This window comes from Argentina anserina, chromosome 3 (genome assembly GCF_933775445.1).
Source record: "Argentina anserina chromosome 3, drPotAnse1.1, whole genome shotgun sequence".
Lineage (NCBI taxonomy): Eukaryota > Viridiplantae > Streptophyta > Magnoliopsida > Rosales > Rosaceae > Argentina > Argentina anserina.
Genome location: NC_065874.1, coordinates 21,616,072 through 21,643,086, shown reverse-complemented (window position 1 = coordinate 21,643,086; position 27,015 = coordinate 21,616,072). Strand labels below are relative to the sequence as shown.

At 35.4% G+C, this 27,015-nt stretch overlaps 1 protein-coding gene across 4 annotated transcripts; it reads left to right on the top strand.

The window, feature by feature from the left end:
* The first annotated feature begins 9,848 nt into the window (after positions 1-9,848).
* On the top strand, positions 9,849-26,114 carry LOC126789594 (protein CHROMATIN REMODELING 5). 4 transcript variants are annotated; one of them, XM_050515794.1, is made up of 31 exons: positions 9,849-10,128; positions 10,736-11,504; positions 11,674-11,738; positions 12,296-12,721; positions 12,819-13,043; positions 13,255-13,338; positions 14,149-14,208; positions 14,298-14,401; positions 14,644-14,695; positions 15,667-15,730; positions 16,866-16,959; positions 17,045-17,132; positions 17,232-17,366; positions 18,141-18,332; positions 18,421-18,488; positions 19,363-19,456; positions 19,571-19,695; positions 19,787-19,850; positions 20,288-20,500; positions 20,990-21,232; positions 21,331-21,441; positions 21,554-21,640; positions 21,745-21,924; positions 22,123-22,203; positions 22,335-22,571; positions 22,975-23,130; positions 23,252-23,429; positions 23,521-23,702; positions 24,378-24,728; positions 24,822-24,915; positions 25,220-26,114. In XM_050515794.1, exons 2-31 carry the CDS (start codon positions 10,784-10,786, stop codon positions 25,660-25,662), a joined length of 5,217 nt encoding a protein of 1,738 aa, XP_050371751.1. In that variant the 5' UTR covers positions 9,849-10,128; positions 10,736-10,783; the 3' UTR covers positions 25,663-26,114. The 4 variants fall into 4 exon arrangements, with proteins under 4 accessions (XP_050371751.1, XP_050371750.1, XP_050371749.1 ...); XM_050515793.1 differs by having other exon boundaries at positions 12,293-12,721; XM_050515792.1 differs by having other exon boundaries at positions 11,671-11,738.
* Positions 26,115-27,015: the final 901 nt, after the last annotated feature.

Sequence of the window (27,015 nt, the reverse complement as noted above, 5' to 3'; positions counted from 1 at the left end):
ACCAAATAAATTTCACCGTACAACAGATTGTTTATTTTCTTCATTGTTGTTCAAGAACCATAAATCCATAGTCATTCATAATTGATCATTGAGTAAATTTTATGTAATTTTTGGATGATGATGAAATTTGATTGATTGTTATTTTTTTTCGGTTTTTAGGTTTCACTCTCTAGCTTGAATGTATTTGTTATAATCAACTATGGGTACTAAGAACTTGAAAATAGATATAAGATGAGTCTATGATTATAACAAACGAGATTTACCACCTTGATAAAACTAATTAATAATATATGCTTGAACGAATTGGATGCGGAAATATAATTATCAGATTTTCAAAAAATTAAATGAGAAATAATTACTAATTTCCTTTAGAATAGTGTAAGTAGTATCATTATAGGTCGGGGATGAGGGTACTTTGCAAGATCGAGCGTTAAGAAGTACTATTATTTACAAATATATCTTATCTATAATTTTATATACAATTATATACAAGTTGTTTTAAAGAGTTTGAGAAATTGTTTTATCAAGAACAAAAAGAAATACAAAACCTATCTATTATATATACAATTATATACACTTTATCACCTCCCCTACAAGATAGAATATCACAAAGTCATGTAATTGAATTGCTTCAAATCATGTAGCCTTGAATCATGCAAGTTGAATACGAGAACGAAATTCAAAGTATATTCCATAGCGGCTATATACCACATATAATTTTTTATGATATCCTAAGTGAGTAGCTCTAACCCTTGGAAATTTCATGTGATATGTCACGTTAATACGTAGCGCATCCATTCAACATATAACACGAATCATTAAGATCAAAGAAAGAATTCAGACATACAAATCAATTATCCATAGTGGCTTAACGAATTTACATGTAACTTAAGATCAAAGTCGAAACCCACATCAATGAACCTCAATCTTTACCACTTATTTCACCTATGTTTTCCTTAGTAGCGTAGCATAAGTTAATGGCTATACTAACCTGCGCAAATTAGTATTTAACAAAGCTTAGACCACAAGTTTTCCACACATCAAGCATGACATGATTCAAAATAACACTCCTCATCAACAATTCAAGAACATAAATTTATAAAATTTGTAAATTAATTAAGCAACCATGTTCTCAACATCAAAGATAAACCAAACCCTAAAATCCATAACATACTAATGAAATACAAAGGTATGCAACATAAAGATAACATATGAGTCATGTTTTACACTTTTAATTCTCCAAAGTAGCTCCGGAAGAACGCCAAGGTAGAGCACGGCTCAAGGATGAAGCACATCAGATTTTAGGATTAGGAGAAGAATATTTATGGGCATAGGGCATGTGCAACAAGGATAGGCAGTATGTGTGCAAGGGAGAGATCTTTAACCCTTTAGAAAATTTCCTTTATATAGGGGAAAAACCCTAATAAGTTGAACTAATCTTGACCCTTCCTTGAGATGATGCTAAAGTGATCCAAGGGCTTGAAATAACTCTCTGTCCATAATTAATGCTCAGAAATCTCTAGTAGAAATCCAATTCGGTTGACACCTTCTGTCTTTTTTTGACTAGGATTGCTGCTCCTCGGACAATTCGACCTCTTCTCATTAAATCAAGCATTACTTCCTCTAAAAAAATTGATATTATGTGATTCTAACGGTTTTAGAAACTAGACGCATAGGGATTTCCATCAATATATTATTCATAATTTTTCTTCACGTAGTTTTCTCACTATGATCCATCAAAGTTGACTATTTTGCAGAGGCAGAATTCTGATTCCGGGTTTTATTGCTCCTTTAGGTTCTTTAAACATATATTCCACTTATTTTGCTCCAACATACCTAACAACAATAAACTAAGTTAAGATATACATTATTCAGAGAATAGCTAAACTAAATGAGAGATAACATATTAAGAACGTCGCATTTATGCTCCTATCAAAAGCTACCTACAATTTGCCCAAATCAACATACTTCTACTAAATAAATATATATATATATATATATATATATATATATATACTTTAGGACCATTTTACCCTCACACCTATTGAACAAAGACTTTGCCGGAACCTCGCCGAACTCCGGTTGTTGGAATAAATTACTGACCCCCAATAATGTCGTTGGAAAAATTACTAACACCGGTAACGTCATCGGAATAAATTACTGACCCTTAGTAACGTCTAATAATAAATTATTGACCTCTAGTAATTGTGTTACTGACCCTAGTAATGGCATTACTGACCCCAGTAATTATGTTACTTATTGACACCAACATATTAGAAATCCAAATAAGCATTACAAACCCAAAGCTCCATCATTAGATACATATACGTAACATATATGTTCATATAGCCATAATTTACCTCTTGAGTCTACAATATCTCTGTGACTTCTACAATCAGTTATTGAATGATAGGCTTCAGGGGATATGCTCTCACTTTCAACCAGTCCTAGCTCGAATCAAGATATGCATCTAGTTCTCCGACTATGCTTATATTGTCGCCCCTGATTATATACAATACAATCCCAACACAAGTTGTTGAACACTCTCCTTTGTTGAGAAAACTCGTTCATGAGACTCATCAAGAATGATATTAGTAGGCTGGTGGAAGCCTTTCAAGAATCCCACAATATCGCATCCATCATTTGTGATACCTGAAATAATTTTGATCAACAAGTGACTCAAGACCAGGGCCACCAAACATATTTAAGTTCTCAGGCTTCTTGATAAGCAAAAGTTTACAAATTGTAGTCAAACGGTCAGCAGTGGAGGAAGAGGCTGGAAAGGAGACCAGAGGGTAGCACGGGGTGTTGTATTGCGAGTGTTACAGTTTCCTTGGCTACATACTTAGCCGAAACCGAGATGCGTTCTCCTTCTGATCTCAACGCAAGATTCGTTAGTGCACCACCGAACTCAACGCCTGAGATTCTAGAGCAAATCAGATTCGTCCAGACTCGATCTCCTAAATGATCGCAACTGCGACGACAAGTTTGGTTAGGACCTCTTCGGCGTTGTCTTCTTCGGTGGTTGAGAAGAAGTCGACATGGCGCGGCGATTGAGTCAGTCAGCACAGATCTGAAGTACTATTACTCCTTTCCATGCTCTCCTCTACAGATTGTGATGCCACCAGTAAGAGATAGAGGTTGCGGTGTTGATGCTTCGTTGAGGCGGAGAGAGAGAGAGGTGAGGGATCTGTGAAACAAGTTGTTGAAAAACAACAAGAGTAGTAATGTATTTTCTAAGGTAAACATTGAAATAGGCACATGAAATTGGACTGGTCAAGGTTTTTAGTATTTTTGTTCATTTGGTCATTTCCCCTACTATAAATAAGAGTAGAGTAAACGCCTAAACCTAAAACTCTAGTAGAGTAGCAGACCTCCTTATTTCCCCTTATCTATTAAGGTTGTTCTAAATTCATGTGGGTTGCCTTAAGTTGTACTAGTATAGAGTCATGTTTGGTGCTAAATAAGATTGAATAGTAGTTGTCCGGTTCTATAGTTTACAACTAAGATGTCACCTAAAGATAATCACTCTAAGGAGGCTAGAATGGAAACAAGCGCATCAATTTTTGTACCTAGAGACACCAAACATGATTTCCTATTTAGCACAGACTCAATTAGTTGCAATAAACAAACATGTATTACAATTTTTATAAATGAATAATGTTTGGATAGTGTAAAAACACTACTTTCTTTTTTTGTGTACGAAGTCAAGACATATTTATTCAATAAGTAGTACAAAAATAACTCGCTCTTAAAAGATGACAATAAGAGTTATCTCTTATGACTCTCTAATCCTAGAAACAACTAGCCTCACAAAGCCAAAAATACACCTACATTTTGAATACAGTTTATAACACATTTATTTCAATACCTAGAATAACTTAGAAAATTAAATAAATAAATGTTGCAACTAAATCTCCTAAATATTGTGACTAGACTCATTTAATCTAACTTAATAGTGGAAGAAGAGACGTTCTCTACTACTAGTTATGCCTGACATTCGGCCATAAACAACCAATCTAACAAAGTCCTCAATGAACAGAATACCAAATTTGATTAGTCCTAGACAGCCCAACTCCGACTATATCCCAATGGGACATACAGATCCTTCTGCCTACATCAGCTCTAACTTGTTGGAGAGCATCACTGTCATCTTTAATGACTCCTCTTGGTCAGACAAGAATCCTTGTTTGCAACATTGACAAGGATGCGATCATGGCAAGAAACCCAAACCCCAGATCTAATGGGTTGTTTTGGAGCCATCAAACACCGCAGACAACGACACTGCAACCTCAATGCCAGTATCAACGATATTTTCAACACTGGTAAATCATGTTACCCATTTTGGAGAACCACAACTGTGTGAAGACTCAATAGGAAAAGAAGTCAACTAAGAGTCTCCTACCACTAGTAAAACACCGCCATCTCCATCGAGTCCGCCTACGATGGTCACAACTTATCCCATCATCAAGACAATTAACATAATTGATCCTAAGATCTGATCATAGATCCTCTACCACCTAACAGACAAAGAAAAAAGAAAAGAAGAACACAATGAAGATAGCGGATGACGGCCACCGCCGTCGTTGATGTTTGATCGTTTTTGATCTAGTAGAGAGAGTTAAAAATATAACTTTTAACATAATTTTAGTTTGATTTTCATTACTTTAAGGGTTTTTTTTAATTAGAGTAGTGCTACATACACCAAAATATATTACAGAATTTCAATAAAAATGACGTGTCGTATACCATGTCATCGGCTTAAGAAATAAAAATTAGTGAGGTGGATTTTATTTTTATAAATAATAAAAAATTATAATTATTTCGGTTTTGCTTTCAAAAAAAATTATTTCCAGATTATTAAGTAATAAAAGCTTTAATATTCTTTAAGGCAGTTTATAATTGCAACAAAGACCTCAGTTTTGAATTGGTTTTCTACACATGGAGGCTAACTCTATTGTTCATGCTTTAGTTTCTTATGCTTTATGGCAGACTGATATCCGAACTTGGTTCGGTTTTGTTTCTAAATTTATAAGGGATGTCATTCGATACGATTGTAATATTTAATAATTAATGAAATCTTCCTTTTAAAAACGCCTAAATATTCCTCCTCATTCAAATCATTGCAGCCCTTCAGAAAATTCCTCTTCCTCTATAAGTCTACGAAATTGAATTCCCATAAACTTTTTCCTCTACAACCCCAATTTCTCCTTCCCTAATAAATTTTTGTTATATTCTTAATCAAATGATCAAACTAATTTCCATACATGAAGAAAGAATTGCCAAACCAATGGTATATTGCATTCTATCGTGGTACAAAGTGACTGATTGATTATTGATTTTTTATCAATCATGGCAAGTAACTAAAGCATCGTGAAGCATTCCATTCTTTTGAAAAAGTTCAATTTAACTTCTTGATTTTTTTAACTTGACATTTATATTATAAAAAAGACATAATAATTCAACTAAAAAAACTCCATGTAATCAATGATGTGGCATGTGGCATGTCATTTTTTTCAAGCGAAACTATAATGAGATCAAAATGTTATAGGTGCAAACACACTGAACATCGATTTTTCAATTAAACTAAAATGCAAACACATACAAGCAAGAGAGTAGGAACTAAAAAACAGTCTATCGTTCACAATAAAGCAAGAGGAACAAATTTCTACAAAATGATCATCAAGGACCTTTTCTTCCTTTTCGCTTCTGAGGTCCTCTTCTTTGATCTTCCTAAAAGTCACACTTGGAAGCCATCTTGCTTTTCTTCAACTTACTCATAGCAATAGACTTCTCTATTGAGTGCACAAGTGTCATTTTAACCAAATTAAAAGCATGGTTGAGGATATATGTAGCAAACTAAATTGCATTGGATCCATAATAATGCTCTATGGTAACCTCCTTGAGATGATAGATGAAAGCAGAGATTTGGATCTTCCAGTCTCTCATATTAAACCCATGATAATTAACTTTAGGACCACGAAAAGATGAGTCAAACTTTATGATTAACATATTCAGCTTAGATATTTCTTCCAAAAGAGAGACAACTACATGGACCATAGTATCACAGAAGTCTGAAATATGAATACTAGTTCATGGACCATAGTATCACAGAAGTCTGAAATATGAATACTAGTTGTATTTAATTGTAGTTACATCATCTTCATGCCGATTAAATCAAGTTTTTTTAGTAAACTCGAATTCTACATTCCTTAAAACCCTGTGTCGATTAATTTTATATCTAAATAAACACTTAATCTATTTTTTATCTAGTCTAGAATAAAAAAAAATGAAGAAAATGATATCTCAATTCATAGATTTGATCAAATTCTGGTTCAAGCAACCAAATAACCACATGAATATAAATACAACTTAGAACCAACAAAGCACAAAACAAAATGAATATTGTAGTTAATAATCCTAAAGACATCAAACATGCAAACTCATTATAAAAAAATATAAACAAGTAGCTAATATACGAAGAAGTAACACTCGGGGAAAATATTTCGAGCTTGTCCTTATGTTAAAGTTCCTCCTCTTTCTGCAAGCAAGTCGATTAGATTCCCACCATCTATCCACTCTATGCCTTATGTTTATGCATCTACTCTTCATACCAACTCATGATATTTGAGTGCTTTAAATATTCTGCCACAAACATCTCTCTCTCTCTCTCTCTCTCTCTCTCTCTCTCTCTCTCTCTCTCTCTCTCTCTCTCTCTCTCTCTCAGGTATAAAGAGAATTAGATATGTAAGTGCCTTTTAACTAATATGAATAGATACTAAAAAGTAATTATTTCAACAGAACTCTCTTCTTACATTTCACAACAGCACCATGATTAACTTTTCGAAATTCTTTACACGATAATATTTTGATTTTTACAGTCTCTCCAGTAGCAACATCATTGTTTCACTCTTGCACCAGAACCCCTATCAATTGGTTTACAAAACTTGTAATTTTCTAACTTGGAAGCCATGCTTTCTATGCAAAAAACAAAAAACATATTAATGTCAAATCAACAATATCATCCCCACTTATATTATTCTCTAAAATATTGAATTCGTTAATATTAGATAAACTGAATTTGATAAAACCTAAGCTAGAAAAGACAATGTAAACAATAATCAACACATATAATGTTTAGTTCATCTTCTCCATTCATTTCGTGTTGGACTATGACTATGGTGAACGGCTTGCAACATCACTACTACAATAACTCAATCACACAACACACATTAGACAACATAATGAAAGTAATCGCTTGTCTCATGACTCGATTCTCTCTATATAATAAACTTATTACCATGTGTTGTGTTATCAATGACTTTTCATTTTAAAATTTCATCACACAATATATTTCAAATTTGTGTGTTGTATAGAAATCTTCATCAAATTTTCACAAAATGCAAAACTGTATAGACAACAAATTCAAATTACTAGTTGCATGACTAGTACTTTTACAACACAAAAATATATGTTTTGTTGTTTGAATGAAATTCATTTTACGTATAATTTGGCTTGACCATGTTCCAATATGTGTTGAGGATGCCAATTGAACTTGCTAAAAAGTTTGTACAACAGAATATAAATCTTGTATTGTAGAAATAATCATTTATACAAATAATACAACTTTTGTGTTATGTGCTTATATCTCAGAACTTTCAACATGTTCTTAGCGATGCCAAGTACATTTGATTGTACAACAGAAAATGAATCTTGGCTTGTATGAATAATCATTTATACAACTAATACGACTTTTGTGTTGTGTGCTTATGTTTCAGAACTTTCAACATGTTTTTAAGGAGGTCAAGTGCATTTGATTGTACAACATAAAATGAATTTTGTCTTATATGAATAATCATTTATACAACTAATACAACTTTTGAGTTGTGTGCTTATGTTTCAAAATTTTCAACATATTCTAAGGGATGTCAAGTGCATGATTATACAACAGAAAATGAATATTGTCTTGCATGAATAATCATTTATACAACTAATACATTTTACTTGTTGTGATATTTTGGTTCGATATGAGCTGGGGAACGCCACTTGTAATGGGTTAAACACTAGTAGAACAGAACATAGCGTTTTAGTTGTAGGATTTTAGTTTATTGTTTAGGATTTAGTGTTTAGGGTTTTGGGTTTTGAATAAGGGGCTCGGGTTTAGGGTGTCAATTGAAATTTAATTTAAATTTTGGTAAAAAAATATATATTATGAAATTATGAAAAATAATTTTAAAATAAAAATAATTTAAAATTAATTGAATACAAGGTCAATATTGTGCCACATAGGCCATGTTTGAGTATTAAATAATATTTAAATAATGAAAGTTCTTCAAAAAATCAAAGAAAATAGCTTAGATGTCTGAAAATGTTGTCAGAAAACACTACGCTCACAAGGTAGTACGCTCTACGCGCCAGTGTAAAAATTTTAAATAAATAAACAGAAACTCATGACATAAAACCTAAATTATTGAATAAAAATCGAAAACCTTAATTCATCATGTCATTCGAAAATTACAAATATCTCATAGACAAGAATAAAAATAACTTTAACAAAACCTAAACAGAAATCATCCAAGAACAAGAACATAAAAACCTGAAAACTAAACTTGAAAATCATAGAGTTACACTATAATTATCCTCCCAATGTTCCTTACAAAGGTAGCACGAAATCTTCAAGAGTATGGTATCCTAGGCTCCCAAACTTTGGACATAAAATATGGTGAAGGGTGATGAATTCAGATTCTATGGTTCTTAGTGAATGAAAGTGTTTAGGCAGAGTTTTGGCTATACTTGTGTGTAAGGTTGATAATCTTTTATGTGTAAATGAGGTGCTATATATAGAGGAAAAACCAAAAGGAGGCCGGCCACAAAGTTGAAACCAAATTGGTTTAGGTTTCCTAGATTTTCCCAATTCGACATAACTGACATTTGTGCCTTGTTGTCACCATAACTTTTGCTAGAAAATAGCTATTGCGGTGATTCCAATTGCATTTGAAAATAGACTTCCGTAGATTTTCATCCATATATCATACATTGTCTGAGTCATTGTAAGATGTCTAGGGGAGCCCGTTAAAGTTGGACTACAAATGCTGACAGCTGTTTGATTCTTGCATGGATTGGGCTTCTAATGCATGGATTGGGCTTCTAAGTGCACATCTTATTCTCCTCGATAATTCTAATTTATATGCACGAAAATATCTTCATATACACCTTGAAAATCCATCTCTAACTTGGTTTTGAAATCCAACTCCCAATAAAAAACCATCAATGACGCACGACCTCTCTTTTATCCTACTAGGAAACTGATTTTCAGTCTCTCCTCTTTCCTTGCGCATCTAGGATTGTTTTCCTTCTCCAATATGGATTTTCTTTCCTAATAAGAATGAGTACGTTAGAAACAAAGAAATAAAAAAAGATGAATCATACTCGAACGAAGAATCATATCTCAACAATGATTCTTAACACTTAGCATGATTTCATTATTAATTCACTCAAATCCGAATTAAGTTCTATCTAGACACTTATTCTAACAAAATGACTCTAAAACATAGTAAATAAGAAGTAAAAAAAAGTAAGAATAAAACATAATCACATTAAGAGCGTCACAATTTATGCTCATATCATCCGACTATCAACTATATATGGCCTCAGCGAGAATTTTCGCTACCCCTATTTTTGTAAGTGTACTCGTATCAGTATTGTAGCTTCCGTTCAAAATTTGGCCCTTGCAGCTGAACTAAACGCCACGTGGGGCAACCTCATTGGCTACTTGGGTGACGCATTGAACCTACAAATTGGGCAAAGTTAAAAATGAATTAAAGAGAGAGAGAAAATCAGAAAGGCCTCATAAACACGTTTCGCCGAAAAATAAAGCCCCTCTCCTGAAACCCCCCTTCCTAATTTTACTATTTTTTACCCTCCCCACCCTCACCCTCACCCTCACCGTCGCCGGAAACCTCCACCCTCCGCCTCCGATTCTCCAACGCATCCCCTCCGGCGCATCTCAGCCGCAGACCGCCGATTGCACCGCCCGTAATCATCCGAGCCGGTATAACCCGAATTTAAAAACACAAAGAACCTTTCTCGCGCCGGCGGGCCATTTAACGGCGAGTCCACGTGGAAAAGGTGCGGCCGATTGCTCACCTCCGCACATCCTCTATTTGTAGGCGTCGATTTAGGCTCGTTTTCCGGTTTTAGGGTTTATTTGAACTCGTTTCCGCCGGCTGATTCTGCTTTCATTTTTGCCTTTTTGAATTCGCTGTTTGATCTATGACCTCCTCTGTTTTGTTTGATTATATGATTGGTGCTGCGCCAGTGATGAGTTGTGAATTATTGGATCGTATTTTGTCGAATGTTGAATTGCTTTTGGGTTCATAATCCTGGTCTGGTTTACTATACTGCTCACTGAGCATTGAGTTAGGAATTTGGAGCTGTGCTTCACTAGTTGTTGTTTACGAGTTTACTACAATTTCGGTTCTCATTTGAGAATTGAATGCTGCTTGTTTGGTTGCCGAGATGATGTTATGGTGGAAAGAACTGATAATTTTGATTCAATTATTTGCTGCATCCGCCCAAGCTATACAGATGATGTTAGATTACTAATTTTTCATTTTCGGGCCGTCGTTCCTATGTAGAATTCACCTTAATTTGTTTTCTGTTTCTCAGCTAGCTCATATTCCGGAGAATTTATAGAATAACAGTAGTGGCTGTGTCTGCTTTCACTCCTTTACAGGGGCAGTGATCGCTTGAATGATTCATTAGAATTTTTCCATGTGAAGGGATGGCTTTTTTCAGGAACTACTCTAATGAAACAGTTTCGCAAACTTTCCTGGAAGACCAGGTCCAGGGACCACGTGACAACAGAAATCACAGCTCCTCGGGGAATGCAGATACACACTTAATGTCTTGTGATAAGGAATTCAATATAAATATGGATGCAAAGTATCAAAGTGAAGACGAACAGGATGGTCCTTCTGGGTTGCAAAATGATGCAGCTGCTGATGAGGGTGCGGGTGCAGGAGTGTCCAATTCTCAGTCTTCTGCGAGGAGGACAAATGTGACTGGAAAATGGGGTTCAAACTTTTGGAAGGATTGTCAACCTATGGGCCCTCAGGGTGGATCTGACTCTGGGCAGGACACCAAAAGTGGGTCTGAAAACGCTGTTGGGTCTGAAGATAATTATTCGGATGTCAGGGAAGATAGATTAGATTCTCAAGATGATGTCAAACCTAAAGTACGAAAGGGACAACGGGCATCTGATATACCTGCAGATGAAATGTTATCTGATGAATACTATGAGCAGGATGGGGAGGACCAGAGTGACTCAATGCATTACAGAGGGTTTCATCATTCAGTTGGGTCCACTTCCAGGTTACAATCGAAGCCAGCCCCTGTCACCAATCATAGGTCTTCTAGACTTTCAAATGACAATGAAAATTATGATGATGGCAAATATGACAATGAAAATAATGATGCTGATTACGAAGAAGAGGATGAAGATGGTAATTTTAATCTTCATTTTCTCATAAATATTGCGTCACATAAGTTTAAACGTGTTACTGTACACCACAAATTTGAATTGACATATACTTTGATGTTGTACAAGTTCTTGGCTATGCTTCATAGTGGGATCTTAACTTCCAGTTTATGTGGTCCCTTTGGTCGCAGAAGATGATCCTGATGATGCAGATTTTGAACCTGATTATGGTGTTGCGAGTGGTCACTCTGCAAAAAAGGTTGTAATCATTTTTAACTTCCTGAAGATTATTATTATCATTATTGTGATATTTATTTATACACTTTCCTAAAGTTCTTGGAATTTATCACACTGAAAATGTAACATTATAATCTGTCAGAGAAAACATTCAATTATTGTCTTCTGCCTAGTGGGAACTGATATGGGATGACTATATTAACCATAATTGCACCATCAATGGTGCAGGCATATGTCAGTGGACCATGATGATCAAATCTTTGCAAATATTACTTGAAATACTCTGATAAAACAATATGTTTTATTTTCTTGTTATAATCAGAAAGGTTACGACATATCATCTATTTACTAATTTTTGTTTGTAATATGCTCATATTTTACATGCTCTCTACATATGTGTCTTCTCTTTTAATTTCTGTAACTAGGAACCTACATATCTCAGCTCTCTCTCTCTCTCTCTCTCTGTTTTGTTTGGGGGATGCATATCAGTGATATGGAGAAGTTTCAAGTGTGCTGACTGGTTATGTAATGTGCTGCTTTCTGTTGCACACTAATGAAGTTGTTGTTTGACGACAGCAGGATAAAGATTGGAATGATCCAGATTCTGATGAAGGTAACGACAGTGATGATGAACTTGATGTCTCTGATGAAGATAATTCTTTGTATGTGAAGAAGCCAAAGGGTAGGCATCGTGTTAAGGGTGCACTCACTGTCAAACTTAAAAGCGAGCGCAAATCATACCATGGATCTAGTCGACAAAGAAGAAGAAAGTCATCATTTGATGATGATGAATCCTCAGCAGAGGACTCTGAGAGTGACAGTGATGAGGGTTTTAAAAGCATAAGGAGAGGTGCACATATCCGCAAAAGTAATGTCCGGACAGCGAGTGTCTCTGGACGAAATGGTGAAGTACGAACTTCTACTAGGTCTGTTCGGAAGGTGTCATATGTTGAAAGTGAAGGAAGTGATGAAGCTGATGAAGGCAAGAAGAAGAAGTCGCAAAAGGTAGCCAGTTCTGACATTACTTTCATGTACTGTCGTAGACATTCTTGTTCTGTTCTTTCTAATGATTGATTCTTTCATTTTGTATATGTGCTCATAGGAGGATATTGAGGACGATGATGGTGACTATATTGAAAAGGTGCTCTGGCATCAACCAAAGGGCATGGCAGAAGATGCTATTCGGAATAATAGATCTGCTGAGCCTTTGTTGTTGAGTCATTTGTTTGACTCTGAGCCAGATTGGAGTAATACAGAATTCTTGATCAAATGGAAAGGCTTATCTCATTTGCACTGCCAGTGGAAAGCATTTTCTGAGCTACACTCTGTAGGTCTTCTAAAATTGTTCTGTAATGGTTTAGCTCTAATTTTGATTGAATATTAGCGGTCTTTTTCAATTATTTTCATTCTTTTCTTTCTTTTCTTCTGAGGAATACACTATCTGAAGATCTGAGTGCAAAACCAACATTATTTATTTGTTGTTTTAATTTTTCTTTGGTTGGTTGTTCAAGATGCTCTCTGTGTTTTCTCCTTTGCAGCTTAGCGGTTTCAAGAAGGTCTTAAATTACACTAAAAAGGTGATGGAGGATGCCAGGTACAGGAAGACCATCTCACGTGAAGAGGTATATTTTTACTATTTACTATGATATTAATGAGAAGGTGCTAGAGTTAGTTCATTGATGTAATTTTGAGTAGAGTTGGTCTGTGGGATTTTCTTTGGTTTGTTTGTCAAAAGATTATCACTAACTATACTTGTGTAGTTATTCAGTGGTGTTGGATTCCTGCCCCTTGCTTAGTTGGATTGCTTTTCTCATATATCTCAAAACAAAAAAAGAGTTAAGCCAGCCAGATTGTTACATGAACTCCATTGATCTTAGATGATGCTGTCATAAATTTCAGAATTGTAAATTGATTTTAGGCAATCAATATAAATGGTGTAGTCAAAAGCTGTAGGTATTCAATAAATTAATATTATTTTGTTCAATAGCTTTTGTACTGATGCTCTTTGGTTTTTTAATAGTGTGGGCATTGCGATACTGCTCCTTCTGTTGAGACTTAATATCAAGCATTGTAAAGGATCAGGATATTTTTCCGTATCCACATGGAAGTGCTTAATTGCACGCCACCTTGGAGTTTTGTTTAAAAGAATCAATAGGCATCTGTCTATATTTGAGCTTTCAGTGCATGTGTTTTGACATAAATATGCTCATTATATTCCCTATATTTAAACATTATTATTATCCCCAAGTTAGACATTGTAATAATAATAATAAGAAGAATAATAATAATAATAATACTAATAATAATAATAATAATGATGATGATGATGATGATAATTATTATTATTATTATATGACTACTATTACAATGACTTATTATTCGCATGTGTAGTAATTAATGATTGATTTTCTTTTTCTGGGGTATACTGCTAGATCGAGGTCCATGACGTGAGCAAGGAAATGGACTTGGATCTTATCAAGCAAAACAGTCAGGTTTGCTCTCATGCATCATCCCTTTTTGGTTGTGTTCCCCAAACATAAATGTAAGATCCACTTTGAAATTGTTTGTAATGGATTCTCAGGTGGAGAGAATTATTGCTGACCGCATCAAGCAAGATAGCGCAAGTGATGTTGTACCGGAGTATCTTGTCAAGTGGCAGGGATTGTCTTATGCTGAAGCGACATGGTATGTAATGTTTGATTGAAGATTAATGTTTTTTCTGCTATCGCTGATGAAATCTTTTCTTTTCCATGCTTCCTAAAGGCCTATATCTTTCATATCTAATTTTTTTCATTATAGTAATATATTAGCCCCCACACATACTAGTGCTTTGATTAGTTAGTTGTTTGTCTCTTTAGTGCTCTGCTGTTCGTTCAATCTTAGTGGTAGTAATAAATCTTATATTTTTTAGTGGTATGTGATATTAGGGAGAAGGATGTCGATATTGCATTTGCACAAGATGCTATTGATGAGTTCAAGGTATTTCCCCATCTTGATTTACTCCATGTTTACCAAATTTCAGTCTTTTTTGTTTCACTTGAAAAAATGAAAATGAAAAAGGTGACCTAAATATTTCACTCTTCTTTGTTAAATTTATTTTTTCACAGAGGTTGTGTGATCTTGTGTACTTGTGCTGGCCAAGGTCCTCATGTTTCGGGCTGGCTACACAATTACTTTTATGTCATGCTAGTTATGATTATGTTACAGAGCAATATGTTACATTGATGTGTGTGAGGAACTGAGGGATGCATGTTTGACATTGAATATCCGTTATGATCACCTGATATCATTGTAATTAACTGACATTTGACTCAGATTCTAAGTAATAGATGGTATGAAAAGTTTGGAACTAATATGATTAAATCTGTACATTTGTCTTCTAATGAGGTATAAATGAAACGGATCAGAAGTAGTTAAAAGGTTGTCGTGGACAGTTCAGAGTAGTCAAAGTTTACTTGTATCTAGAGTTCAAGTTTATTCCCATTGAAGCTACACTTGATCGCTGAAATCTCATAGATAAATTCATGTGAGCCCCTGTCAAGAGGAGAAAAGTTGTATGACATACAAATTGCAAAAACCACTTTTAAGGAAAACCCAAAAAAGGAATATGATAAAGCTATACAGATGTGTAATATGAAGTGACATTAATAGGATAATGGACAAGTGTTCTTTAGTCTCCTACAAAAAATCCTCTGTATATTTTTTTATGGCTGATGAACAATGTCAATTATATTTTTTTATCTGAATGTGCTTGTTAGATATTCTTTCCGTCTTGCCACTTCCTGGCTTTCTCTTTCTCATAATGTGTTTCTAGGTAATCTGCTCTCATTCTGATTGTTCCATATAAATATGTTTGCCAGTTTGATGGGGTGAATTCTTTATGATCAGGATGGACATGTATATATGATTATAAATTCTAATAAAGCTGGTTGACTGTATTCTGTGAATAGGCCCGTGAGGCTGCAATGGCTGTTCAAGGGAAAATGGTGGATCTCCAACGAAAGAAAAGCAAAGGTTAGTTTGGGTTTTCAGACTTGTATGGTACAAGCTTTACTATGAACAGCTATTGTGAAAGGCTCTTCGTTTTTCTTTCACAAATGTTCAGATTTTATGAGCAAATCCTAATTTCTATTGCCCCTAATTTTAGCAATGAGATTTATGTCTTTGCAAAACTAAATTTGTTTGGTATTTGAAATGGTGACAATTCTTGCCACATGGTAAAATATCAATTGTTGGTTTTTGGGGATTTGGTATAGATAGGAGGGGAACAGGGAGTTTTTGAGAATGCCAGCTTGGGCAGTCTGCTTTTGGGACTTTTTGGGCTTTGTTGTGTTAGGAAAAGCTCTTTTTTGTAATTGTCAGATTGGAATGCAGTATGTGTGTTAGGTTCAGTAACATATTTTTTTGTTTCTGATTGATTTGATTGATGATTTAACAGGTGTATATAGGTGGTGGCCTTTTTTTTTTATCAGTTATATTGTATCGGTTGTTCTGTACTTTTTGTTTCTGGTTGAATGGTTTAGCTGGTGTATATGTGTATTTTTTTTCAGTTATTTCTTGTCAACTGTTTTGTAGTTCATCTGACCAAAATCTGATATGTCTCTTTGGATAGCCACTATATGTTGAATAACCCACAGACCTACCTATCCATATTCTAATTTTACGTGTTATTTGGCTTCTATTTAAAATATTGTGACTTGGTTTAGACTATGACACTCCAATAGGTCAAGAATTTAATTAGGAAGAATGAAAACAAATTGAAAAGTTATTTTCTTTTTCTATTATTAGTTCATTCCACCTCATATAAACTGTCGCATCTGGATAGATCAAATTAGTTGTCTAATTCCATGTCTTTTTGACTGAATCTGGCCTTTGTTATCATTGTTCAATGTTATGGTTAACGGAGCAATATATGGTTATGGTTAATGATTATTTTTATTGTTGTCATCTCTTTTTACTACTCTCTTCCATTTTTTTCATGTGTTCTTATTGTTGTTGTTGTTGTTGTTGTTGTTGTTGTTGTTGTTGTTGTTGTTGTTGTTGTTGTTGTTGTTGTTGTTGTTGTTGTTCTTCTTCTTCTTCTTCTTCTTCTTCTTCTTCTTCTAATTGTTGTTGTTTTAATTATCTTCATTTAAAAAAAATTACTTAGGAAGTCTAAGGAAGCTTGATGAACAGCCTGAATGGTTGAAAGGAGGAAAGCTTCGTGATTATCAACTTGAGGGTTTGAATTTTCTTGTTAATAGGTAATGTTTGTTTGTTACTTTAAGCAATATCTGGTATATCCGTTCTGTCAAAATGTCCTAATTCGTTGCTCTTGGCATGTGGCAGTTGGAGAAATGATACCAATGTCATTTTAGCTGATGAAATGGGTCTTGGCAAAACTGTTCAATCAGTTTCAATGCTTGGTTTTTTACAGGTGAAGATTTGTACTATTTGCTGAATGGGGCTTGCAAATTTTATTGGATGTATTCTAACATAGTGGGCCATTGTCACTATATTTATTTTGGTGCTGCAGAATGCTCAACAAATCCATGGGCCATTTCTTGTTGTTGTACCATTATCTACTCTGTCAAATTGGGCAAAAGAATTTAGGAAATGGCTCCCTGATATGAATATTATAGTGTATGTTGGTACCCGTGCAAGCCGAGAGGTAAAACTGTGCTTGCTTTCTTGTGTTTGTAACAAAGAGCATACATGGTTATTGTTAAATGATATGACCTTTGCTTACATTGTTATTTCATAAAAAGGTTGCCATGTCCAAATTGATCTCATTAGATCTAGTTTCTTATGCCTAATTAATAAGTGCTTCAAGAGCATTTAGCTGGTATGCTCTCTGCTTTTAGAGTTGAACTTTACTTTTGTCTATTCAGCTTTTATATTCACTGCAGTTCTTTGAGTTTTATTATACTGTATGGTAGGCTAGATTGCCTTCTAAAATACAAGTTTCTGCTTGGGGATGTTTCTCACAGGAGAGTGATACTTGTGAGGTCAACAGCAAAGCCCTTCTATTTGTCTTTGCCCACAAATGAGTGGAGGCGGTTGTATGTATGATGTATCGGTAAACTTTTCCATAATTTTCCAGTGGTGTTGAGATTGGACAGAAGTGTTTGCTATGGTGGATGTGGTTCCATCAACTGGGGTATTTGGTGTGCAGTGATTGTGTGTTATGTTTAATGTTTGCTAGTGTATCTTTTTGTTGCCAAATGAGTTAGTTTTGTTAGGCTCAATGTAGACTATGCTGCATCTTCATGATCAATGCATTTCTGTGATGGGAAAATCATTTTGCAGACATTTATTTACCCTATTTTTTTTCCTAGTATTCCCATATTCATAAATATTTCGGAAGCCATAGTACTATACGTGGTGGCCATATGCCTGTTTCTTTATTAATGATATATCTCATTGTTGCCCTTTTTTATTGCAGGTTTGTCAGCAGTATGAATTTAATAATGAGAAAATAATTGGCCGGCCCATAAAGTTTAATGCACTGTTGACAACGTATGAAGTGGTTTTAAAGGATAAAGCTTTTCTTTCCAAAATCAAGTGGAGTTATCTGATGGTAGATGAAGCTCATAGGCTAAAGAACAGTGAGGCTCAGCTCTACACAACTCTTTTGGTATGCGATTGCATTGATAAATTGTTCAAGATATAGAATACTTTTTTGTGTCATCGTCTCCTAATTTGAATCAATCCACGTATGGCAGGAATTTAGCACAAAAAACAAGTTGCTTATAACTGGAACTCCATTGCAGAACAGTGTGGAAGAGCTATGGTGATTATTTTGCTTTCGTAATGTTTCTGCTATAGTAGTGGATACTAATTTGCCGTTGGTTTCTGAAATCATGCTATGTTTATTCTGACAAAATTGTGCTAGGATATTCCTGTTTTCCCTTTTCTTCACGTCTTTTAATCAAGCAACGAAACTGAGAAATGTTCAAGATAACTTCCATATTATATCTTTTAATCATGTGCTTCCATATTATAAATTCATTTAAGAATATCTCTAATTTTATTTTACTTCTCTTCTTAATAATACTCCCTTAGGTCAGCAGTTATCTACATTTGTGCGTTTTTGTTTTTATTTCTGCGGTTGATTCTAGGAGTTTGCTCAGTAGATGAGTTGTCTACTTTGTAATTCTTTTTATTTGTTTTTGGTTTTAATAATTCCATTATATATTTTCTTATTGTAGTTTCTCTCACCATGAATTTATATCTGCAAAATTTATATCTGCAAAATTTATATCCTTGTAATCAATGGTGCCAGTCTCTGTAAACCTTGTGTATCCTTAGTGTTTACTGTTTAGAACCAAAAGTATCTTTTTTCCTATTTATGGGTAGGTTGTTGAGAAATTGGAATTGATGGTGTGTTTGTGGATGCCTATTTTCCTACCTGGAAGTCATTGAACTTATTTACAATCAGTTCCTTATTCGCCTGCATTAAATCATATTAGAAAGACTAGTAATATGGTTCTTCACATGCACACGTTATTTTAGGAAGACTAGTAAAATGGTGATGCATTATGTTCTTCATTGAGACTGGGAGATCTTTAAAGCCATGCTTGACTGGCACACCATGCTCCTTTTTTTCCTCCAGTTCTCTGTTTCTAAAATTTTCGTCTTTTGATATTTCTTGTTTTCTATGTTAGGGCCCTGCTTCACTTCTTAGACCTTCACAAGTTCAATAACAAAGATGAATTTGTTCAGAACTACAAAAATCTAAGTTCTTTTAATGAGATTGAGGTAATATTCTACGGTTTTGTACAATCTGGCTTCATCAGACTGAAAGAAGGAAGATCTTTCTACAACTCAGTGTTGTATACATGGACATTAATGTTGTTTTTGGTTTACTTTTAGCTTGCTAATCTTCACATGGAACTGAGGCCCCACATTCTCCGAAGAGTTATCAAGGATGTTGAGAAGTCTTTACCTCCAAAAATTGAACGAATTCTTAGGGTTGAAATGTCTCCTCTCCAGAAGCAGTAAGTGATGAATGTTGTAATGAAGTAGCTTTACCATGCAACACTCGGACATTTGACTATTTGCATATTTGATGCTGGATCATTTGTTAAGGTACTACAAGTGGATTTTGGAGCGCAACTTTCATAACTTGAACAAAGGAGTTCGTGGGAATCAGGTTAATCTTTTGGCTTTGAGACTTATCTGTAGTTTGCTTTGCCCATCTACAAGTAGCTTATATCTCAAGTTTTTCTTGTTCGTTGCAAGTAGTTTATAGAATTCTGGAAACATGTGCTGTTAATAGAAAACTGCATTGCCTCAAACAAGCTTTGTAGATCATAGGAACACTGTTGAGAATAGATTTATGAAGGAAGGATTTGGTGTTAGTGTTTAGCATCGTATGATCTGATATTCATTTCAGAATGTTGGCTCTGGGTTGGACACAAATCATTTTGTTCATTCAGTTATCCTATAAGATAAAGTACCACATTGTTCGCAGTCTGATATAAAATTGTTAACAAATGGTCTATACTACGGCAAGAGAAGCTCATAGTGTATTTCTTTTTGTGGGATAATTGCTGAAATTAATAATATATTCTTTCTATTGTTCTCCAGGTCTCGTTGTTGAATATTGTGGTAGAGTTGAAGAAATGTTGTAATCATCCCTTCCTTTTTGAAAGTGCTGACCATGGTTATGGTGGAGACTCAAGCATTAAAGATGGCAGTAAATTGGAGAGAATTATTTTAAGCAGTGGGAAGTTGGTTATACTTGACAAGCTTCTTGTTAGATTACATGAGACGAAACACCGTGTTCTTATTTTTTCCCAGGTTTGTTGACGATACAAATATTTATGCTCCCTTGATATTAAATTACCAGGTCTATGAGCTGGCCACAATGATAGCGTGCATTTTCAATTTTTTTACACGTCAACTTTGTGGATTTCTATTCATTTATAATTTTTTTTGAGGAACGCTAATTGTATAGATTATCAGTACACTCAGGATTAAATAAAAGTTCGGAATTTATGGGTGAAAAGTATGTTCACTTTTTCATGCATTTTCATTTTACATGTGTACATATGTGGAAGTGTTATTTGTCTACAGGGTAATAGGTCACATGATCTCGCTGAAGCAGTTGCCGAAATAATTAAGTTTATTTTCTGGCAGCTGTGAGGCACATGAGTCCATTGGTTGTGTTTATGAGACTCCAGTGTTATGACGATACACATATTAAATGCAAGGGGAGATGAGGTGTGGACTATATTAGTAGATTTAGAGATGTCATGAATACTGATTCATTGTCATTTTTCATTGTAGATGGTAAGAATGTTGGACATACTTGCTGAGTATATGTCACATAGAGGGTTTCAATTTCAGCGACTTGATGGAAGTACAAAGGCTGATTTACGTCACCAGGCTATGGAACATTTCAATGCACCTGGTAGTGAAGATTTTTGCTTCCTTCTTTCAACACGAGCAGGTGGCTTAGGAATCAACCTTGCCACGGCTGACACAGTCATAATTTTTGATTCAGATTGGAATCCTCAAAATGACTTGCAGGTTCTTTTAGATGATATGCTGGTCATTTTATTCATTACTTTTATTTTCAGGGCAGTTTAGAGTTAAATACATAAACATCTCTCTTTAATTTCGGCCAGGCAATGAGTAGAGCTCACAGAATTGGGCAACAGGATGTTGTCAACATCTATCGATTTGTAACATGCAAGAGTGTTGAGGAAGATATCCTGGAAAGAGCTAAGAAAAAGATGGTACAGTATTCATTTGTGACAAAATTAGTATGTCGATAGACATGACTGGATAACATCTTTATTTCAGGCGGATCATTTGATATTGTTATCATTGTTCTCCTGTACTCTGTAGGTGCTTGACCATTTGGTGATTCAAAAGTTAAATGCAGAAGGAAGATTGGAGAAGAAAGAAACTAAAAAGGGAACTTTGTTTGATAAAGTAATGACATTGCTTGAGATAATTTCCTTTTAACTTGGATTCTGTAGGGGCTTTTGGTTGAAGAAAAGAGATAATTCTTGGCTGGTTTTCTTTTAAAATTGCAGAATGAGCTCTCTGCTATATTAAGATTTGGGGCCGAGGAACTCTTTAAGGAAGAGAAAAATGAAGAAGAAAGCAAGAAACGACTATTAAGTATGGATATTGATGAAATTCTTGAGAGGGCAGAGAAGGTCGAAGAGAAGGAAACTACAGAGGATGGGCATGAATTGCTGAGTGCTTTTAAGGCAAGTTTTTAAATTATGTCTCAATTGGCTTTGTTGGTTTCTCTTGTTTTTGAAGTTTAGTCCCATGTGTATGCCTCTTTTAGCCGTACGTCGGTGGTACTATTGTTTTTATATGGTTGTTCAGAATGATGTTCTATAGTAGAAGTTACGTAGGTTAAAGTAGTTTAATTAACTTTGTACTTTGGGACACATGTCTAGGTTGCCAATTTCGGTACTGCTGAAGATGATGGGAGTTTTTGGAGTCGTTGGATTAAGCCAGATGCAGTATCACAAGCCGAAGTATGAAGCTATTCTATTATTTTCTTTTTTGTACTTGTTATTGCTGTCAGTAATTCCATACATCATGAACTCACACAACATACTTCCCACAATTAGATTAAAGGGTTATTTCTTGTTACTTTTCATTTTAGGAAGCTCTTGCTCCTCGTGCTACAAGGAATACCAAGAGCTATGCAGAAGCTGCTCAGCCTGATAGGAGTAATAAAAGGAAAAAGAAAGAATCTGAGCCCCATGAAAGAGTCCAGAAAAGGCGCAAACCAGATAATTTGGTTCCATCAGCACCAATGATCGATGGAGCTTCTGCTCAAGTACGAGGATGGTCATCTGGGAATGTGTCTAAACGAGATGCATTGCGGTTTTCCCGTGCGGTATGCTCCCATTTATTTTAGTAGGTTTAGCTTGCCGAGCATGCCCATAATTCTTTTCATTGAACAACGATCAGAGTTTGATCAGGAACAATACTGATTACTGTTATCCCACCTCTCAACCTCTTGAGAGAACAGACACACCCATGCATAAACACACCCACGCACAAACACACACACAGAGTAAAGGGGATTTACCTGTGCATCTAGATGGCTAGGTTTTCCTCATGTCACTCACACGGACACACACACACACACACACCCAATAAATGGATAATCCTGCACATTTAGACGGCTAGCTGTTCCTTATGTCACTTTGATACACTTGCATCTCGCATGAGTTTCCATTTCATTGACATCTCTAGCTCCATCAAGTTAATTTTTTTCATTTTTTATTTGATTCAAGGTCATGAAGTTTGGAAATGAGAGCCAAATTGGGCTAATAGTTGAGGAGGTTGGTGGTGCAATTGCTGCAGCTCCACCTGAAGCCCAGGTTGAGCTTTTTAATGCTTTGATCGATGGATGCAGAGAAGCAGTGGAAGTGGGGAGTATGGACCAGAAGGTTGTCGCAGAGATTATATATTTATTTATTTTATCTCTTGAATTGCTATTATTAATTATTATATGCTGCGAGTGACAACTTCATGGGTGCTGACATGTTGAGAGATTTGCGTTTCTTATAGGGACCGTTGCTTGATTTCTTTGGTGTCTCTGTGAAAGCTAGTGATCTGGTAAACCGTGTTCAAGAACTTCAGCTTCTGGCAAAGCGCATTATTCGATATGAAGATCCTATAGGACAGTTCCGTGTGCTTATGTACCTCAAACCCTCAAACTGGTCAAAAGGGTGTGGCTGGAATCAGAGTATGTGCTACTTCCTCACTTGAGATATATTTGTCATTTGTCCTCCACTAGAAAACAATGATGGTGATGTGACATATTTTGTTTTCAATAGTTGATGATGCTAGGTTACTTCTCGGAATATATTATCATGGGTTTGGCAATTGGGAAAAGATACGATTAGATGAAAGGCTTGGCCTTATGAAGAAGATTGCTCCTGTGGAACTTCAGCACCATGAAACTTTCTTACCCCGTGCTCCAAATTTGAGAGACCGTGCTAATGCTCTTTTGGAAATGGTACGTAATTTACAATTGTTTTGACTTTTGAAGTACAAGTACAGGCTCCAGATTCTCTAAAATGCAAGTCTATAAAATTCTTAGCTCCAACTAGGTTATTGAGTGGATGCGAACTGGTTCTTTCGTTTGCTTTGCTGAAACTCTTGAGCATCCGATTGTAGATCGCTTAGAAACATAGAGGTCTAAAACATATTTGAACTTTTGAAACCTCTCCATGTGTTTTTCCCTGAAAATAAGTAATTAAATTTGGTTTTCTCAACATCTATTTTTCTTTGGTTTCTTATGTTACTAAATTTTATCATTTTTTGTCTTTGAATGATTTGTATAATTGTTGTTCAATAATTAGTTTATGTTGATAATGAGGATGGCATTTATTTGTAATGTTGGTCTACATGTAACGGAAATCATTTATGAATTTGCTCAATTGAAAAGGAAAGATTCCTGAATGGAAACTTAGTGTGCTAATGCTATTTCTGCATTGGTCCTCCAGGACCTAGGCTGGTGCATCCTGATACATACCTTGTGAGATCTGTGTATTGTCTGTGCATCGGTTTGTGGATGCTTCGCATGTTTAATCTGTATATACTTAGACTTCCCAAAGTTGTGAGGCTTAATGTTAGTAAACGTTTTGGGCATTGTCGACATGGTTTAATGAATGAAGTTGTCTATAACCAGGAACTGGCAGCTCTTGGGGGAAAGAGTTCAAATATTAAAGGTGGCCGTAAAACTTCCAAAGAGAGGGAAAATCCCGTCCCTGTTGCTGTGTCTCGGACAGGGTTTAAGAAAGGAAAAGCAGGTTCTTCTAGACTTCATGTCCAAATGAACAAGGATAAACCATTGAAACCCCAGAAAGTTGAACCCTTAGTAAAAGAAGAGGGTGAAATGTCTGATGATGAAGAAGTTTATGAGAAGTTCAAGGAAGAGAAATGGATGGAATGGTGTGAAGAGATGATGATTAGTGAAATAAAAACCCTCAATCGTCTCCATCGGTTGCAGACGACTAGCGCCAATCTTCCAAAGGAGAGGGTATGTCTTAGTATGCATTGTTTGTCTTTGTGCCAAAATATTTTCCCTTATCATCAATTTTTGTGCTGATACTGTGCCATATTTAATTTTCAGGTGCTTTCAAAAATTCGTAATTATTTACAGCTTCTTGGACGAAGGATAGATCAAATTGTTTTGGACAATGAGGAGGAAGCATATGGACAAGATAGTATGTACTTCTTCCTAATCATTCATTTGTTACAGCTCTCTTAATATTGATTTTCTGTCTTTTTTTTCCCTTTTTTCTGCTGGCATGCACAAGGTATGAAAATAGTGTTTGTAACCCTATGTTAGGCTGCATATATATCAAGTTGTGGTGTGTCTCTTGAAAATATAGTAAATTGTCTTCCTTGACCATCATCTTTGACTGCACATTAAACGATCCATATAAGATCAATTTTCTCATTTAATTTGGCTAACATTTATGATGTTCAAGTCAATACATTATCTATTTACTAATTTACCATATACAGGGATGACCACGCGCTTGTGGAACTTTGTTTCTACGTTCTCAAACCTGTCTGGAGAAAGACTTAACCAAATATATTCGAAACTTAAACTGGAGCAGGATGAGGAAGCTGGTCCTTCCCACATCAATGGCTCTGCATCCGGTCCTTTTGGCAGAGACAGTGACCCAACCACATTCTCCAATCTTTCCGAGAGGCAAAGAAGCTACAAAAGTATTAATAATCAAACATTTGAACCTCTGAAGGGTTTTGATACAGCTAAATTTGAAGCATGGAAGCGAAGGAGAAGGGGGGAGACTGATACTCCATCTCAAAGACCTTTGAGTAATGGTTCTCGGCCCGTTGATCCAAACTCAGTGGGAATTCTTGGAGCTGGTCCTTCTGAAAATAGACGCGCTCTCATTGAAAAGCTGTATAAGACTCGTCAGAGCGGTTTACCACCAAGATAAGGTTTTACATCCGTTCTCGAGGTAGAACATTGCAATGTGATAGAAATAGTGTGGATCAAAAAGTCAAGCAACCGGCTGTCACCTAGGGGCAACTACGACATATTCTCTGGAATTTTTTTCAACCATGAGAATAAGTATTTGGAGATGCTATATGGCCATCTGCGAAAGTGAGGACAGTTTTGCATGATCAAACTAGAGATGACGGAGGAAAAGTGGCCAAGGATTGCCTCATCTGCAGCGCTTGTTGAAGACCGCTGCTAATTTTATTTCCTCCTGAATGAGTTCGGTTAGCATATGATCATGTATGTGCAGTTCCATAAATAGAAAAGAATAAGAAATGACTCCGTGCGCTCTTCCAGTATATACATACAAAGGAAATACCATGTTTGTACTATGCCTTCAGGAATTGTACATTATCAATTTTGAAATAAGTAGTGGTATTTTCTTGACCCCATAGCCGAGTCTGGCTATATTTCTTCTTTGGTTAAGTTGTTGTATCTATCTGTTTAGCATCATAGAAATTGACACTCCGGCTCGTATGGTTCTGTTGACATGAATGCAGGTTTTGCTACATTAGTTTTCTCGTTTCGATATTGAGGGGTTCTAATGGTTATGGGATTTGAGTGTAGAATGAGGCCATGTAGGTTTTGCATCCATTTCCTCTTTGCGAGTTTCTTTGCGATAACTGATAAGGGGTTGTTGACTTCTGAGTTGGTCTGAAGCCTTATTGAAACCCGTGTTAATCACAGCATAAACTATGCTAGGAAACATGAGAAGGAAAAACAGAAGGAACCAAATCGTTAAGGGGTTCCAGTTCAGAGTCACGTTCAGCGGTCTGAAGACAAACAAGAAAGACGATACGTGGTAAATGCAGGATGAGTAGACCTGTGTGTGGTCTTGGTTCCTAAGAAATTGGTGTGGTGTGTATCGCCTTTATCACTTTATCTTTCATACATGTTTTCTCAACCTCAGCCTTCTATTTCTCATTTGCACCATTATTTCTTTTGTTTTTTCTCATAACCCATTTTTCTATCCTCAACTAATTTTGCCACCATACGTTTTCAACTGTTGGCACCATCCTTCACATTATCCAAAATCGCTTCAGATTCTTGTTTCTTTCCCTCTTTTCTTCCAAGAACCAAGGTTTCAAGGAGTTACTTTTGTAGAAATTATTCATAATAATAACTAGTGGAATTTGTACTCTTTTTTTTTTCAATTTAAAGAAAATGAAGTCATAGATCCAAAAATGATAAGCTCAATATCATTTGGTTTAGTGACACTCTTTCTTTGTTAAGTGAGATGACGTAAGTTTGACTCACAACAAAACTCGTTGTAGCATTTTCAGTTGTTTAG